The sequence below is a fragment of the Thalassophryne amazonica genome, chromosome 9 (genome assembly GCF_902500255.1).
Source record: "Thalassophryne amazonica chromosome 9, fThaAma1.1, whole genome shotgun sequence".
In the NCBI taxonomy this organism is placed as follows: Eukaryota; Metazoa; Chordata; class Actinopteri; order Batrachoidiformes; family Batrachoididae; genus Thalassophryne; species Thalassophryne amazonica.
Genome location: NC_047111.1, coordinates 58941706 through 58959734, shown reverse-complemented (window position 1 = coordinate 58959734; position 18029 = coordinate 58941706). Strand labels below are relative to the sequence as shown.

Genomic DNA, 18029 nt, shown 5'->3' with positions numbered 1-18029 from the left:
TCAGATACAATGGCAGTGATGTACTGTAGCAGTCTTTATTTGTTCAATAAAATTGAATTCAGCATTTTTCCAGTTGACAGTTCATATTTGAGTTGACTTGGAACAAAATAAGGTTCAACTATGGTTTATCATGGACTGTTACACATTCACTGACCTGCCGTTGCAGCTGTAATAAGCAATTTTATTTTTCTCTTTTTCTCATCACTGGTTATTCTGGATTGACCCAGATTCACTTTGGGATCTGGCCCTAGTTTTAAGCTGGTTGCTCTTCCTGACACAACATAGAGAAACATGTGCACTACTCCTTATGATTCCAAGCAGTCTCTCAGCCAAGATCTAATCAGGACTCTGTTCCACTCCCAAGATCTGACGGGATCCATCACAGCAGCGTGGCTGTAATAATCAGCATACGTATTATGAATTTCCAATTCAAGAAATTTTTGATGTTGATCAGCATATGGATTGGCATTCCATAAAAAAAAAAAAAAAAAAAAAAAAGACCTCTCTTTTGGACAAGGAGGTGGGACTTTTTATTTTTTGGATGGGGTAGGTTGGTTTGGAAGTTCCAGTAAATTTCTGCTTGATGAAAAATGTAATTCATACACATCATTCATTCATACAGGTCCAGAGGACCTGCATCTGTCACAATGAAACCTACATGTTCACAGGGGTGATGTGATGTTCATGAAGATGCTGTATTGTGAGAAGTAGGCCCTCAAACATTTCTATTAAATCCAGTGCAAGATTACATACATTTCCACTATACTATGTTAACAGTCAAACAAATATTTCACACCAGATATCCCCCCCTCCAGTGACATTTCTTTGATACATATGACCCACATACACATTTAATACTTCAGCGGTGAGAGCACTAGCACTTTTCTGACTAGCACTTTATGAAGAACACATATCAACAAAACCCTTCTCTGCTTCCATGCACAAGCATGTTAATGAGCATCTTCACATTTAAGATGACGGAGTCATAGCTCTGTCTTGATCCTGTGCATCAGATCTTTTTGGTCCACCATGTCTACCTGTCTGTTCCAGCGGTGGTAAGCCAGTAGGGCAATGTTCTTGGCAGCCACCACACTCATCTCCATGGCACTACCGGCCCACTCGATGCCATTGAGGTAATAGAGATTGGAATGCAACTCCACTGGTGGCAATCCCTGACTACTATCGTACCGAGGGTAGGCCTGCCACTCTGTCACCTGCACTGAGTAGTATGACCTAATAGTTGAAGAAACAGAAGAAAATTGTTACTAATTGTTACAATTTACACTGAAAAAAGAACTAAAGACTGATAAAATGAAAACTGCAGAGGTAACACAATCAGTGATGGATGACCTGAAAAGGGTTTTGAGCTGAGCTTTGTCCAGTGGCTGTGGTGAAAAAACCTTGTAGACTCCAGCCTCCTGTGGCTGCTTACGCCGGAAGCCTGCTGAGATGTTGACAGGGCAAACACTAGCCACACTGTTGAAGAACAGATTTGGCTTGTCAGTTGTCAGGATGCTGGCAAACGGGAATAAGCGGGGGTCCGGAAATCCAAAAAAGGAGGTGTTAAGATAACCATGGACAACAGTTGCTACAGTACTGTGATAGTTGCCGGGGAGCTGGTCAAAAGGAGATGTAAAACCTTGGAAGTTGACTCCAGATCCTACACTGGTCTGGAGTGGGGTTGCCAAAACTACAATATCATACACTTCTGAACTGGTCCCTGATGTGGTCGTGAAACTCAGCTGGTACTGGATCGCCTCTCCTGATAGGAAAATAAAAGAATCAACCATCAATACCTACTACACTAGGTAATGCAAATAAATCTACACTGTTACCTGTAAAGACCTTCTGTAACCTAGAAACATACAGAAGACTTCTCATGTGTCACTGTAACCATGCCAACAGATGACAGTTAACAATGGAGAGTGGGGGCTTGCAATGCATGTTAATGACTGAGAAGATGTGCTTTTCGTGTACATTTTTTCCTTTCATGCCGCTATTATACACAGTCAGGCACTGTACATAGTAATTATTTAGACAGTGACAGAATATTTGTAATTTTGCCTCTGTGCACCATCACAATAGAGTTGAAATAAAACAATCAAGATGTGCATGAAGTGCAGACTTTCGGCTTTAATTCAGGTGGTTGTTAACAATACTGGTAATAAGTATTTGAAGAAATGTAATGTAAGAATTATTGTTAAGACAAATTATCACGTTTATAGGCAGTTTTCTTTAGACCAGTCATGAGAATGACAAGAAATATCTCCTCAGTTACCAAATGTCTTGGCTATGGCAATTCTATTTAGAGCAGGCACTTATCTAAAACTGAGGAACTATGCAAGAACAAGACTAATGAGGAAAGCCACCAAGACACCCATGACAACGCTGAAGAAGTTATACGTATCTGTGGCTGTGATGAGAGAAACTGGGGGATAGTGCAAATTTTGTCTATTGCAGCACCAGTTATAACTTCATGGTATAATGACACAGCATTTACAAATGAAAAAATGCATCAAAGCTAGGCTTGAGTGCTTTCTGGTAAATTGTACTTGAAATTTCATGTATTTATTAGAAAATTCTTTCGCACCAGGAAACGAGTGAAACCACAGATAAATGGGCCACTATACACAGGTTACTCAATCACATCCACACAAGCCTACAATTCCTTCAGAGTTGTTCTGGGTGTCTTGGTGGCTTCCCTCACTAGTCTACTTTTTTGCTTGGTCATTCAGTTTTTGGGAAGAGCCAACTCAGATGGAGTCACCATACAGTATCATACAGTTTGTATTTCTTAATGATTAATGTAAATGTAGTCCAAGACATAATTGGTGAATTGTTAATGTTTATGTATCCATCCCGACTCGTAAAATTCATGATTTGTATTAACAACAGTCTTTATATTTAGTTTGTCCAATTACTTGTGCTCTCTGAAACTGGAGGGACTGTGCATTTAAATGAATTCAATTCCTGAATACCTAATGCGATATTTTTGTTAAACCTCTTCAAACTAAACTGAAAGTCTACACGACACACACATCTAGACTGTTTGATTTCAACTTCACTGTGGTGGTGCACAGAGGCAAAATTAGAAAACTGTGTCATTGTCCATCCTTACTCAATTATCTGTCTGGGTGGTTCCCAATCAAAAACAAACTAAAATTCATGTGGTGGAGAGCACGATCCTAGATTTAATCTGTCCAACTACTTAAAGACCTCACTGTATGAGCCACAATACGTCTATAATTCTAACACACAACTTGTAGATTAAAGTTGAGAAATCCAAATTTACACATTCTAATATTAATGTAGATTCTGTGATAGTGTAAATTCCTTCCCTTAGACCCCATTCAGAGTGGGGTTGGCAATCTGGTTCGAGCTGGATTCAGTCCAATCTGCTTTCTAGCCAGATAGCATTCAGACCTGTTTTTCAAGTCCGGCTCATCGTACACACAGGTCCAAACTCAATCCGGCTCAAGTCAAAAGAGATGTGTCTGGATCTGGATGTGACAGCATGGATGTGTGACACAAAGAAGGCGAGAAGGTGCTGCAAAGAAAGAAGGTTATTTGCTGTCCTCAGCTGAAATACGGATAATTATCATGTTTAAATCCAACTAGCACGTTCAGGTTAAAGAAAAAAACGATCCGGTTTGAGTCAAATTCGTCCAGAACCTGGCTCGAGCCAGACTGCCAACCCCAGTCTAAGCGAGGTCTTACTCACCCCCCCAAAACTCCTTTGTGTACTGACTCCTGATATCTCCCAGAATTGTTTGCTAGCAAATAAAACAGCGTCGGCTGTGCACTGTAAATAGTCTGGGCTAATAAGTTTCCATTTACAAAATGTGTTTGATTCAGAGAGAACAGCACCGTTAGATAAACAACGCTGCTACAATCATGTTCTACTTCGAAACATAATCAGCCTTGAAGCAGGCCATGTTGCTTTGTCATTTCCTCACTCAAAAAACAATTTAAACATGAAAACTACATGAAATGAACTGATATTGGGGCAAAGTACCAGAGTAGATGGGGGAAACAGAGTTGACTTGTGCATGTAGCAGGTTAGCGTTGGCCATCTTCAGCAGGCCAGAACACACCAGCTTGTTGCCTCCTTCCACTGCCCACAGGTTGTTTTGGGCACCGGCTAAAGACACAGCACCTGAAATTGACACACACAGTCACACCATCCAGATCCAAGAGCCATAAACCAATTATCAGCTGCCCACACACTTTCCTGCTCTCTCTCCCAGACACCAACACCTCCTCTCACCTTGTTTTCCTATTCTATTCTCAGCGACTCCCTCCTGTCTCTTTTCTTTTCTGTCCACTTCCTTTCCTCTCTGACCTACATCGTAGGGACATTAATATTCAGGTCCTAACTGGACCTAATTTGAGCGCTGCAGCCCTCTCAGCTTCCTTCCTCCTCATATACTCACTCATTCTTTCTTCTTTATGCATTTCTTCCTTCCACACTGACCTACGAAGGCGGGGATGCTCATGTTCTGCCCATAGTTGACCCTCATAATGGGTGCGATGACCTCATCGATGAAGCGCTGTGACACACCCAGCTCCAATAGCGAGTCAGAAAGTGGTCTCCGTGTCATGTTGATGAAGCCACTGCCTCCCAGAGAGTCCAAAAGCTCCTCCACTGAGCTGAAGGCATAACCATGAGCCTGGTACTTATAGATCCTATAACAAGAACACACACATCATTCAAGTGTATCGGTGTGCAATCAAAGTGTTGAACTTGTAGAGACATTAACTTATCTTGGCAGTGACATTCATGTCTCTGGATCCTCGGCCTCTAAAAGCGAGAGACACCTGGGATGAGCTTACCTAGTCTCTGGACAGAGGTGTTTGGTGATGCTGGCATCTTTGCAAGAGAACAAAGTTCCAGGTCTTTAGGGTACGGGTGCCTCCTGGTTTACTGTATGCTTGTGAGACTTGGACATAAGGTGATTACTGGATAATTTGGGACTAGGTCTCTTGGAGGATTCTTTGGTACCACTGGAATGACTTTATGTCAAATGAACAGTTACTTAAAGCCCCATTACATAGAATGCTGTCATTTGGGAGTTCATTATACATCCAAAAAACTTGCCAGGATGCAGAAGCGACAGGAAAACACCATTCTGTGTAACTGCTTCAGTGTCCCTTGTGTGTTGTTGTTGTGTCCCGTGGAGTTGAGGAGCTATAGAAGACATCACTTTTCCATGGAGATCTGCACTTAGCAGAAGGATTGTCCTGCATATATGCTGGATTTGAGCAGAGTTTGCCATGGTCTAAAAGCATGATGTTATATTTTCTCATTGTTCGTGTGCCAGGACATCAAACAACTCTGCTTTACCGAGAGAGAGAGAGACAGAAAGAGAGAACTTGAGAGACACAGATTTTTCTTCAAAAACTTGAACTGTGCTGTATGTCCGCATGGGCTTAATTGACAACAGAGCTTTCAGAAGCCCAGAATGAACCATTGGACAGCCACAGGAAAAGCAGAAGACAAAGCTCTCTGCCTGATCACTGCTTAACGTTTTGAACATGCACAAAACCACAACCAAGAAGTACCACTTGCATTGTGAGGGAGTCAGCTATGACATTTTGGCCATGTGGAGTGTTTCTCTGGTGCATCAGTGTCAAGGACACCAGTGACTAGAGGAAAAACAAGTGGTCACCCCATGTTTCACCTGGTTGTAACAGATAGATGGCTACTTTTGAGGCGTGGAGATGAACTGTTTAGCTCACTGCATGACAAAAATTTTTCTGTAAAATTACAACAGATTTTGCAAAAGGTCATGCAACATGTGGGGACATGTGCTGCATGTTGCTATGGGTCCTAGATGGCAGGCACCCAGAGAAACAACCAGTCCATCCATCCTCACCTGTAGAAAGTAACGTTGCACCTGCCACAGCTAGGTGAAATGTGGGCATCCCCATGTCCTATTCCTGGTACCAAAACATCATGTGTGCTACTCTCAGGGAATTGTGGGACATGGCCATCATGTCATAACTGAGACACCGTCATAATACAAATGGCACACCTTATCTGTGTCTCTCCAAGGAACTGTTCATTTGACACACAGCCATCCCCAAGATATCTCAGGATTCTCTGGAGAGACCTAGTACCAAACACATCCAGTTGTCTCCTGAAGTCACTAGTCAGTATCCAAGTCTCACAACCACACAGTAAGAGAGGAAGCACAAGAACCCTAAAGACTTTAGCAGAGATACAACCTTAAGATCTCATGACACTTTGAAGGGGAATAAGATTTTTAAATTGATTTTGTTGCAGAAGGGATACTAAACAAATTTAGTTTAGTAATCCACTTCCATCTATCTGGCAACTTTTGGTAGCAGTCAAAATGAGGTCAACTGTGATCAAAATTCCAAAATGCCCTAATCTTTTGAAATGTATACCACATCTGTTCATACAGAATCCCAAAATATGTAATTTGCCTTTTCTCAAACCCTCCAATTAGTCCCTGTGACATGAAATATGAAAATGTCAAGACACTTTTTGTTAAGGGTCAAATAGTTAAGATGATCAGATTTGAACGATTTTGGTGTCCAATCATGTTCTGTAACAACAAATGCAACAGACCTACATTTGACATTTTGATAGTGGAAAGTACATCAGTTGAATTCGTCACGTCAGAAAACGTGATGACTGGACATCATTGTTCAAATCAGATAATATATAGTTTTCATATATTTGACCATTGGTGGACAGGCTGGCCTCCTAGACATGTATGCCACTGCTTAGATAAGACTGAAAGAAATTCATGGATAAAGTATCTTGTCTAACATTAGGACAAATTATCACAATTTATCAACATTTTTCAGTGCGTAACATCAAAGACTAATTCACAATAGATTAAAAAAATCTGATAGAAAAACACTGACGATATCCAAACTCAAGGCTGTTGAAAAAAGGACATACAAGTCATCAATAAATGAATCATTTCCTGAAGCAAAAAGTCAAATTTACTGAGGGGGATGATTGAACAGTAAACTGAAAACTGAAACTTGATTCAAGTTTCAAACCAAGCGGACATCTACAGACAAAATAACTTCATATGTTGACCACATATTAAGTGAAAAAGAGGACCAGCTGATCAAACGATCAGCGCCTCAACTGTGAACTTTAGTTGCTAGGTGAAGAAGAATGCAGACTTGTCATTCCAAGGTAAATTTAATGACCAGGGTTCAGGCGTATTGTTGCCTGGAATGTACTACACAAAGAATTACCTGTGTATGAAGGTGAGGTGTGTATTTACGCCTAAAACAGATTCTGGTTGCGATGAGAGAACTTCGACTGATAATGGTCCTGTTGTCTGGAGTGACCTCGGACTCTCCTTTTAAAGCCAGACATAAACATTTCCGTTTTTGAAAGCTATGTCCTCTTTTCTTTTCATGATATTGTAAATATATTTTTGTAGTGGTTTAAAATAAACAAATATGTATGCTTCTTGTTGAACAGACCTGAGATGTACCCTTCTGTGTGATAAACTGGTGCATCTTGCAGAGCGTCATACCTGGCAGTGCATGAATATGAAGTTTTATTATATGGCTATGATGCTATGTAAGCTGTGATTGGCTGATTTCTGGTCTGATATTTTCCTATGTCAGACTGTTACCATGATAGTTGGTCTGGATTGCGTATCAGATTTGCGACTTTGTTTACAATTTTCACAGCGTGAAAAAAAAAAGCGAACAAAGAAAATGGAGGAATTCAATCAATCAATTTAATTTATATAGCGCCAAATCACAACAAACAGTTGCCCCAAGGCGCTTTATATTGTAAGGCAAGGCCATACAATAATTACGTAAAAACCCCAATGGTCAAAACGACCCCCTGTGAGCAAGCACTTGGCGACAGTGGGAAGGAAAAACTCCCTCTTAACAGGAAGAAACCTCCAGCAGAACCAGGCTCAGGCTCAGGGAGGGGCAGTCCTCTGCTGGGACTGGTTGGGGCTGAGGGAGAGAACCAGGAAAAAGACATGCTGTGGAGGGGAGCAGAGATCAATCACTAATGATTAAATGCAGAGTGGTGCATACAGAGCAAAAAGAGAAAGAAACACTCAGTGCATTATGGGAACCCCCCAGCAGTCTAAGTCTATAGCAGCATAACTAAGGGATGGTTCAGGGTCACCTGATCCAGCCCTAACTATAAGCTTTAGCAAAAAGGAAAGTTTTAAGCCTAATCTTAAAAGTAGAGAGGGTGTCTGTCTCCCTGATCTGAATTGGGAGCTGGTTCCACAGGAGAGGAGCCTGAAAGCTGAAGGCTCTGCCTCCCATTCTACTCTTACAAACCCTAGGAACTACAAGTAAGCCTGCAGTCAGAGTGAAGCACTCTATTGGGGTGATATGGTACTATGAGGTCCCTAAGATAAGAAGGGACCTGATTATTCAAAACCTTATAAGTAAGAAGAAGAATTTTAAATTCTATTCTAGAATTAACAGCAAACAAGCTCGACGTGGATATGCAAAATGGAATGAAAACCAGCAAGATAAAAACACAGCTCTGAACAGTCAAGAACAGTCTGAAAACTTCGTCACAAACCAGACAGCTAAAAATATGATTAGAAAAACCAAGGCGGATATGAACATACTCCATAAACATCTAAACAGCATCGAAAAACAAAAAAACACACAGACTGAAAGCTTACCAGCTAATGACCGGAACATCTGTTAGCAAGTTCTTCATGGAAGTGAAGAAAGTGAACAGGTCTGACTACGAGCCCAACACCTTTAGCAGCTTTCATATTCAGGTGATACTGGAAGTTTGCATGTTCACATATATGTAATAACCATATAATAAACAAATTATTAACCTCGCTTGCTCAGTCTGTATGAGAAAATATCAGAACGCCATTGTTTGAGTTTTTGCCAGCCCCCCCCCCCCCCCCGAAATTACAAATGATCCTAGGCTATTTCCCTAAGTAACCCGTCATTTGATACAAACTGCTATAATGCTTGAGTACTGCTAACTCAAGGATCCTCTGATGGGACTTGGTAACAAAGACATTCAGTCGTTACTTTCGGTCACTGGTTATGGCCAAAATCTCACAATCATACAATAAGACAGGAAGCATCATATACACACACACACACACACACACACACACACACACACACACACACACACACACACACACACACACACACACACACACACACACACACACACACACACACACACACACACACACACACACACACACACACACATTTGGCTGCCCCCATTATTGTTCAGGGTTGCCACAGTAGATCCAGTACAGATCCACATTGGGATCTGGCACAAATTTTAAGTCAGATGCTCTTCCTGATGCAACTCTAGTTCGACCAGGAGAAACACACACAGCCCCTAGTCTCCCAGCCAAGTAATAATGAGGACGCGCTCTGCTTAGTTTCTGAGAGCTGACAGGATCGGGTGTACACAGAGCAGCAGACTGGCTGCAGGCAGTAAATATTCTGTTGAGGAAAATAAAAAGTACTGTTTTACTCTTTTTGCCAATTCAAAAGGGGTTGCAAACATTTGTACTGAACTCGCTGTGGCATCACAAGACCATCTATTTGCCCAATTACAATCACAAATTGCAACTGCAGTATGTCCCACAATAATCACAATGTGACTTTTTCATCAAATTGTGCAGCCCCAACATGCAAGTTCACAATGCAGATGTGCTGAACAACTCGTTCTCTGGCGATGCGCCACTGGTTAATTATTTTTTCTGTCATTCTGCAAACAAACCAACTGATGTTAATGATCACATACTTCCTTGACAGAGGTAATAATTAGTACTACAAAAATCAATGAATGCTATGAAAAGTGTAAAAGGGTAGAAAAAAAAGTGTGAAAAGGAGCACAAAGACCAATCACAGTTTGTGAGAGGTCAATATAGTGTACATTACTCCAACATACATACAGTAGTGTTCAGAATAATAGTAGTGCTATGTGACTAAAAAGATAAATCCAGGTTCTGAGTATATTTCTTATTGTTACATGGGAAACAAGGTACCAGTAGATTCAGTAAATTCTCACAAATCCAACAAGACCAAGCATTTATGATATGCACACTCTTAAGGCTATGAAATTGGACTATTAGTAAAGAAAAGTAGAAAAGGGGGACTGATGAGAGTAAAATTGTTCTTTTTGGGTCCAAGGGCTGCAGACAGTTTGTGAGACGACCCCCAAACTCTGAATTCAAGCCACAGTTCACAGTGAAGACAGTGAAGCATGGTGGTGCAAGCATCATGATATGGGCATGTTTCTCCTACTATGGTGTTGGGCCTATATATCGCATACCAGGTATCATGGATCAGTTTGGATAAGTCAAAATACTTGAAGAGGTCATGTTGCCTTATGCTGAAGAGGACATGCCCTTGAAATGGGTGTTTCAACAAGACAATGACCCCAAGCACACTAGTAAACACGCAAAATCTTGGTTCCAAACCAACAAAATTAATGCCTCGCAGATGTGAAGAAATCATGAAAACTGTGGTTATACAACTGAATACTAGTTTAGTGATTCACAGGATTGCTAAAAAAGCAGTTTGAACATAATAGTTTTGAGTTTGTAGCGTCAACAGCAGATGCTACTATTATTGTGAACACCCCCTTTTCTACTTTTTTTTTTTTTTACTAATAGCCCAATTTCATAGCCTTAAGAGTGTGCATATCATGAATGCTTGGTTTTGTTGGATTTGTGAGAATCTACTGAATCTACTGTTACCTTGTTTCCCATGTAACAAGAAATATACTCAAAACCTGGATTCATCTTTTTAGTCACATAGTACTACTATTATTCTGAACACTGGTAAAGTTTCTGAACACCACCTTTACCTTACCTCATGAATTTCTCCATTATCTCTTCAACCCACATTTGCAGGCGTATGAAACTGATGCCGTAGCGCCACCACAGGCGCAACAGATCCAGCAAATACCAGTCGGTCTCTTCCAAAATCAAATCCTCACCATTAAACACCGCAGTTTTACCCGCCACGCTGCGACGGTACATCAGACCTTCAGGGGGCACAAATACATAGAGGAAGGCGTTGAATACTTAAGTTTTATATTTAGCTGTAGGTGACATGTTGCCACAGCATATCTTTTTAAACCACTAACTGTAGCATCAGCCAAAAAGTAAATCAACTATTTTAATCATATCATGATCAGATGATGGACAACGGAGGAGCAACTCAAAATCCATCTGTTTGATCTGCAGGTCAAACAGATGTTTATGCATTGCTTCATCTATATATTACAAGCCAAGTGGCCTCTGTATGCGTGTATGTCTTAGATCACGGAGAAACGGGTGAGAGCTGACATTTGCCGTTTGGTATGCTTATGTATTTTGGGTCATGGATGAACGCAGTGAAAACAGTAAGTTGATAGGACAAATATCGTTGGAGAAATTAGGGATATTAGGTAACAACATTGAACAATGGATGTTAAATATTAAATTCAGCACTCACACGCTACTCCAGCAGGGGGCGGTAAATCATCTATATAAAAAGTCAAGTGGCCTCTTTGTACATGTATACGTGCATGCGTGTGTGTACCTTCGGTCACAGAGAAACTGGGGAGAGCTAACGTTTGCCGTGTGGTTTGCTTATGTATTTTTGGTCATGGATGAACGGCGTCAAAACAGAATGTTGATCGGACTAACATTTTTGGAGAAACTACAGATATTAGCTAACAACAGTGAATGATGGACGCTGATAATTACATTCTGGACTCACACCATTCCAGCAGGGTGCGGTAAGTCACCTATATAGGATCATTCCATGTCAATTCAATGAATATTTGAGGGGCCTCACGCACTTGGCTTAGTAACCATGGAAACCTTGGGGAATCCCCCTGGCAGATCTATGTGCAAGCATTCTGGGGTGTGCCATGAATCATATGAATGCAGTGTGTGCACACAATTAAAATGAAATTGTCATTTCAGCACTAGAAATACATTCGCGAGTGCACAAATCAGCCATAACTGGATGCTTAAATTAACCAGGAAGGAGTTTCATGAAGAAGGCCATATTTATAACACAAAGCAGATATCAATACCTTCAAAATGGAATCAGTTTGAAGAGTTTTATTTACTGCCCACATGAGCTTTTCATCTAATAAAATTCAACCACAAAATGATTTTTTTCCCCACAATAACTGTTTACCACAGATATGCCAAATTCACATATTTCATAGCCAGTATAGCTGGCATTAAGGAGCCAAGAAATGGAAAGGCTTCTCTGAGTGTAATGGTATGCTTCGGTGTCTCAAACATGGATGCTAGCAATAGTCAATGTAATATCTTCCATAGTTTGAGCATACATAAACTTCACAGTTTAGTGTCAATGTCTGTTGTTTGACTATAGTCCAAGTATGGGTGTCCATGACAACTGCCACAGAATATTTCAGGCCTCTAAGTCCATTATTTGCTGAGATATTCTACCTTGAACATGGCTCCAGAAATGATGGCCATAATTTTTGCCTAAAAAACGGCAGGCCCCTTGCACACTAAATTGGCCATATCTCAGAAACTACTTGGCCTACAGGCCTCAAACTTCAGATTTGTTGTTCTGGATAGTCTGAGAATATTTGATTAAAATTTAAAGAAAATCTGAAACAAAGTATCTGAGGCATCTCAAATATTCGTTGAATTGACATGGAATGACCCTATATTAAAAGCCAAGTGGCCTCTGTGTTCATGTATGCATGGGAGCACACCTTTGATCACAGAAAAACTGGGTATAGCTGACATTTGCTGTTTGGTTTGCTTATGTATTTTGGGTCAAGGATGAACACCGCGCAAAATGGAACATTGACAAGACTAATATTTTTGGAGAAATTACAGATATCACATAACAGTGAACAATGGACACTGATAATTACATTCTGGACTCACACGCTATTCCAAATTGTTATAGAAACTTTGCATAATTTACTACCACCCTTGAAAAATGTCAGCTACGTATTTTATAAACACTACCCAATCTAGAGCCCCTGGATCCCCACTGACAACATTCTAGTGTTGTCTTTAAACCTGTTGAATTTTTAATCATTTTGTGTATCTCTTGTTCTCAGTCTTTATCTGAGTAAACCCACCAAGCTGTTTGACAAATTCCTGCATGTGGAGGTTGAGAGAGTGAATGATGGATCCTCCAGACTCATAGTCATGATGGTTGACAGTCACTGTGGCAAGACGGCCTCCAACCTCACCCTTCTCGAACACATCCACCTGGACCTCAGGGCCAAAGTGCTGCCGTAGAAAATGGGCAGTGGCGGTGCCACCTATTCCTGCTCCAACCACCGCTGGAATACAGAAAAAGAAGCACCAAAGAAAAAAAAGGTGAAGCCTCATGGTACCTTGGATGTGAATGTCTCTTAAACTTGATAACCACCTGTCACACATAATTCCAATGTGATATCTGGGTAATCTCTTGGTTAGTGATTTTAAAACTCAGTACTGTAATAGTATGTCTCAAATTTTAATGCGTTAAAACTGTTTAAGCATTAGCATACTTGCCTCACAACAAGAAGGTTGCCTATGCCCCATTCTCCATGTACATCTGGAGTTGCATGAGAAAGTAAATCCAACGTACATGTGCTAAAACAATATTCAGATCAATACTGGATCCACTGTGACAACCCACAGCAAAAACAAGAGAAGCCAAAATAAGTTTTAGAACAACAACAACAAGAAATGCAATATCTTAACAAATTTTGTCTGAAACTGGGAAAAGTAATGTAGATTAAAAAAAATGCAGTGGCTTTGGGTTGATGTCAGTGGACCATGGGACCACCATCTTGGATGGCAAGAAATCATGAGTTCCACTGTTCAATATTCTTTAATTTTGAGCTTTCTGGTACACAAGAACAGTTTCATGTTCACCATATGGTTGTACCGCTCTGAGTGAACAACTGTTCTTCAGTTTTCCATAAAACACAAAGATTAATTAAATTATTAACATTTTACATTGAAACATTTGAGCTTCTTTGGAAATTGCAGTGCTAGATAGTGAGGAATCTTGGGGAGGTACTTTTCGGTTGTGTGAGCTGTGTAAGATCTCTTGCCTTATTAACTGAGCTGGCATTAATACAATCATTGACTTACTAATGCAGTCTGTTTAACTGGGAATCTAATCTTTAACTGTCCCATCTCTGAACTCTATTTAAGGATGTTCAGGTGTGAAATTTGTCACTGTATGTTCTGTCAGTCTTGTGTTGTGATTTTTGGTTTGTCTAGTTAATATGACAATAAAACAGGTGTGCTAAAATCCAACAAAGGGGGTGTGTCTTACTTGTGTTCTGTAGTAGTATTCTAGAAAGAACATTTTGAGGCTAAATCCTACTGATATGCCCTACACTGAAAAAACTGTCCCTCTCAAAATAAGCCACAAAACTGAAATCTAGCCAAATTGTCTTGTATTAAGAAAAAAAAATCTGCCAATGGGGTAAAGAAAAAATTTACTTGGTTAGAATTCTCAAAACTAGCAAAATGTCTGGGCACTGAATAATCAAAATGTGCCTTAAAACTAGCCAGAATTCTTATTTTAACATTAGCCTCTGTCTTAAAATAAGGAAAACAATCTTGTTCCTTTGCTTGGATGATTTGAACTTCACTGGCTTTCCTTGTTACTGGTTAAATACAGCTTAATATTAGCTGGAAAAACATATTAAGAAAAAGTGAGAAACATTTTCCCAAAATAAGACATTTTTCTTATGTAAAAAAAAAAATGCTTGACGAGATTATTTTTCTATTTTGACAAAACTTAAGTCAAATTTTCTTTAAACAAGTCTTTTTTTACTTTCTTAGATATCAGTTTTTGCAGTGTAATTATAGGAGGCAGGGATGGGAGACTGAGTGGGGCTGTAGTGCCACCTCCCTTGTGGAAGCTACTGACTTAGTCAAATAAAGTGGAAACTCACTGGGCATGGACAAGATTTTCCCTGAAATGAAGTCTTTGGATGAAGTTGGGCTTTCACACAAACTGGCAAACTGAGGTGGTGGTCCTCCTCTTTAAAAAAAAGGGGGGCTGGAGGGTGTGTTCCAATTATACAGGATTCACACTTCTCAGCCTCCCTGGGAAAGCCTATGCCAGGGTACTAGAGAGGAGACTTGGAGTGTTAGTCAAACCTCAGATTCAAGAGGAGCAATGCAGGTTCCATCCCGGTCATGGAACAGTGGACCAGCTCTTTAACCTTACTCTAAGGATATTACAAGGATCTTGGGAGTTTGACCCTTGTAATATCCATGTGTTTTGTGGACTTAGAAAAGGCGTGCATCCAGGTGCCTCAAGGTGTCCTGTGGGGTGGTGGTGTGGGAGTATGGGGTACCAGAACCGCTGCAGTGGGTCTCTACGTGACCAAAGTAAGAGCTGTGTTCACATTCTCTGCATCATGTTAACCTGTCCCCAGTGAGTGTTATCCTCCGCCAGGGCTGCCCTTTGTCACCAATCCTGTTTGTTATGTTCATGGAAAGGATTTAAAGGCACAGTCAGGGACCAGAGGGTGTCCAGTTCAATTACCTCAGAACTGCATCTCTGCTTTTTGCAAATGATGTGATTCTGGTGACTTCATCAGACAGTGACCTCTGATGTGCACTGGGGAGATTTGAGGCTGAATGTAAAGCGACTGGAATGAGGATCAGCACCTCCAAATCTGAAACTGTGGTTAAGTATTTCGAGCTCTTGCTCACGGGTGGTAGTAAGCTGGAGTGCGAGACTGATAGACGGATTGGAGCAGCGTACAATGTTTTGCGGCGGCTGTACAAAACCATCATGGTGAAGAAGGAATTGAGCCAGAAGGTGAGACTCATGATATACACCCCTATCCTCACCTATGGTGATGAACTTTGGGTATATGACAGAAAGAACAAGGTTGTGGATACAAGTGGTGGAAATTAGATTTCTGCGTCGGGTATCTGGGCTCACTCTGGGACAAGGGGAAACGCTTGACTATTCGTGAGGGACTCGGCGTAGAGCTGCTACTTCTTCTCATTGAAAGGAACCACTTGAGGTAGTTTGGGCATCTGGTGAGGATACCTGCTAGTTGTCTTCCAGGCACATCCAACTAGGAGGAGGCCCCATGGAAGACCCAGAACAGAATGGAGTGATCATACCTCCCAGAAGGTTTTGGAACACCTTAGGCTTACTCATGAAGAGTTCGAAAATTTGGTCAAGCATAGAAATTGTGAGCTGAGCTGCTTGGCCTACTGACACTGCGATTCGAACCCATATAGGCAGCAGAAAATGACTGACTCACATCCAAGGTTTCGCCAAGTAAAATCAGGTGTCTGACTTGTCCATTGTTGTAATCTACTTTGATTTAGAGTCGCTGGAACATACTGTAGCTATTGTACCCCCACTCCCCCCAAAACCCTCTTAATATATTTTTGTAAACAAAATTTACACCGTTGAAAATTACATTGTTTTATGTCAGTGAACCTCAGTGAAACCAGTGAGTATCCGAAGTGAATTATCTGTCAAGTATTCAACTTAAAGTTAACTTCACCTCGGTCTCTTGCGACTAAAGATCAGTCTTTTTTTTAACAAATTGTATTACAATTTGTACAATTGTATTACTGATTAATTAGTTATTTTAAAGATATATATGTCTCAATCGTCCACACGGTCATTACCGGTTGACCGCATGTTAGCTAAAATTTCACACCGCTTCCTCACCTATTTTAGCCGGCGGAGCGCCATCGAGGGGAGCGAATCCTGCTGGTTCTCCGACTGCCGGCCAAGCTGCCAGCACGACGGCAAAGAGAAGAAGAGATTCGGCTAACGTCATGATGGAGAAACAATAAGTGAGGAGATATGGAGATGAGGAGGCAGCTAACATTAGGTTAGCTAAGGCCGAGTTGTCTTTGCCCTCAGTTTAACATTAAATGAAGAAAAAAAAACTATCCTAAAAGCAGAGCTGCCGTCAATTCATGTTACAAATTAATAAACGTAAAAAAAAAAAAAATCCAATAATGGTGACGATGAGGCACACAAGAGCCAAAGGCACCATGCACGTCCGGCAACATCACGTGACCGTGTCACATGAGACGTATTTCCACCAATCAGACCCACGGCAACGTGCACGCTTTCCGGCGGTAAGATGCAGTTTCTTTCAAAATACTGTCAGAACAAGAAAGACCTGCGTCCTGGTGTGCTGATAAGTTCCCGGCTTTGCCCAGAAAGAAGAAATCCACAGCTGTGACAATAACACATTTATTCAACATATTCCCCCTGAGACTGATGCACTTGGTACAGCGTTCTTGCAACTTTTCTAGACTTCTCAAACCACCTCTCAGCAGCATGCCTGACGTCAGAAATGTCCTCAACACGATGCCCCTTCAGGTGTTTCTTCAAGTTAGGGAGCAGATAATAGTCCAAAGGGGCCAGCTGAGTAGGGAGATGGTGGGCCAATTGCAAACACAGGGTGTTCAATTTGGCAGCCACAATGTTGCATGTGTGCGCAGGTGCATTATCCTGCAGAAAAATGATCCCTTTGGTCAACTTTCCACAGCGTTTCATCGTAATTGCCTCCTTCAGCTGGTCCAGGAGGTTAGCATAATACTGTCTGGAGATAATAGAGCACTGAGGTAGGTAGTCCACCAATGGAATACCATCTTTGTCCCAGAAAACAGATGCCATAACTTCTTTGTCTAATTCCTGGGTGCGGAACTTCTTCAGCTGCAGGGACCCACTGTGCCACCATTCGTTTGACTGTTCCTTGGTTTGAGAATCATAAATGTGGAGCCAGGTTTCATCCACAGTCACAAACCTGGCCAAAAAGTCCTGTGCAGCTTCAAAATGGGCCAAAATGGCTTTCAATGCCTCAACTCGTTCCTTCTTCTGATCACTGTTCAAACATTTGGGCACACACTTCACTGAAAGCTTACGCATGTCTAGGATAGTGGTGACCACAAACCCAACACACTCCTGGGAGATGTCCAGTATCTGGGCTATCTTTTTGGCAGTTATTCGCCGGTCCTCAAGAATCAGCTCATGGATTGCATCACGTTGAAGATGAGCCCACTGCT

General features: G+C 41.2%; 1 protein-coding gene across 1 annotated transcript; it reads right to left on the bottom strand.

Moving 5' to 3' along the window:
* Positions 1-527: 527 nt before the first annotated feature.
* On the bottom strand, positions 528-17059 carry LOC117517190 (prenylcysteine oxidase-like). The gene is made up of 7 exons (XM_034178124.1): positions 16678-17059; positions 13100-13306; positions 10846-11020; positions 4475-4686; positions 4016-4156; positions 1351-1762; positions 528-1233 (listed from the first exon to the last, which is right to left on the bottom strand). The coding sequence occupies exons 1-7, from the start codon at positions 16838-16840 to the stop codon at positions 984-986; spliced, it is 1560 nt and encodes a 519-aa protein (XP_034034015.1). The 5' UTR covers positions 16841-17059; the 3' UTR covers positions 528-983.
* Between the last annotated feature and the right edge of the window lie 970 nt (positions 17060-18029).

Excerpts from the sequence above, each read along its gene's own strand:
- LOC117517190 (XM_034178124.1), bottom strand. The coding sequence starts at position 16,840 with ATGTTAGCTGCCTCCTCATCTCCATATCTCCTCACTTATTGTTTCTCC. Across the intron at positions 4,687-10,845 it reads ATAATGGAGAAATTCATGAG|GATCTATAAGTACCAGGCTC; the intron begins GTAAGGTAAAGG and ends TTCTTGTTATAG. Across the intron at positions 1,234-1,350 it reads CAGCTCAAAACCCTTTTCAG|GTCATACTACTCAGTGCAGG; the intron begins GTCATCCATCAC and ends TTCAACTATTAG.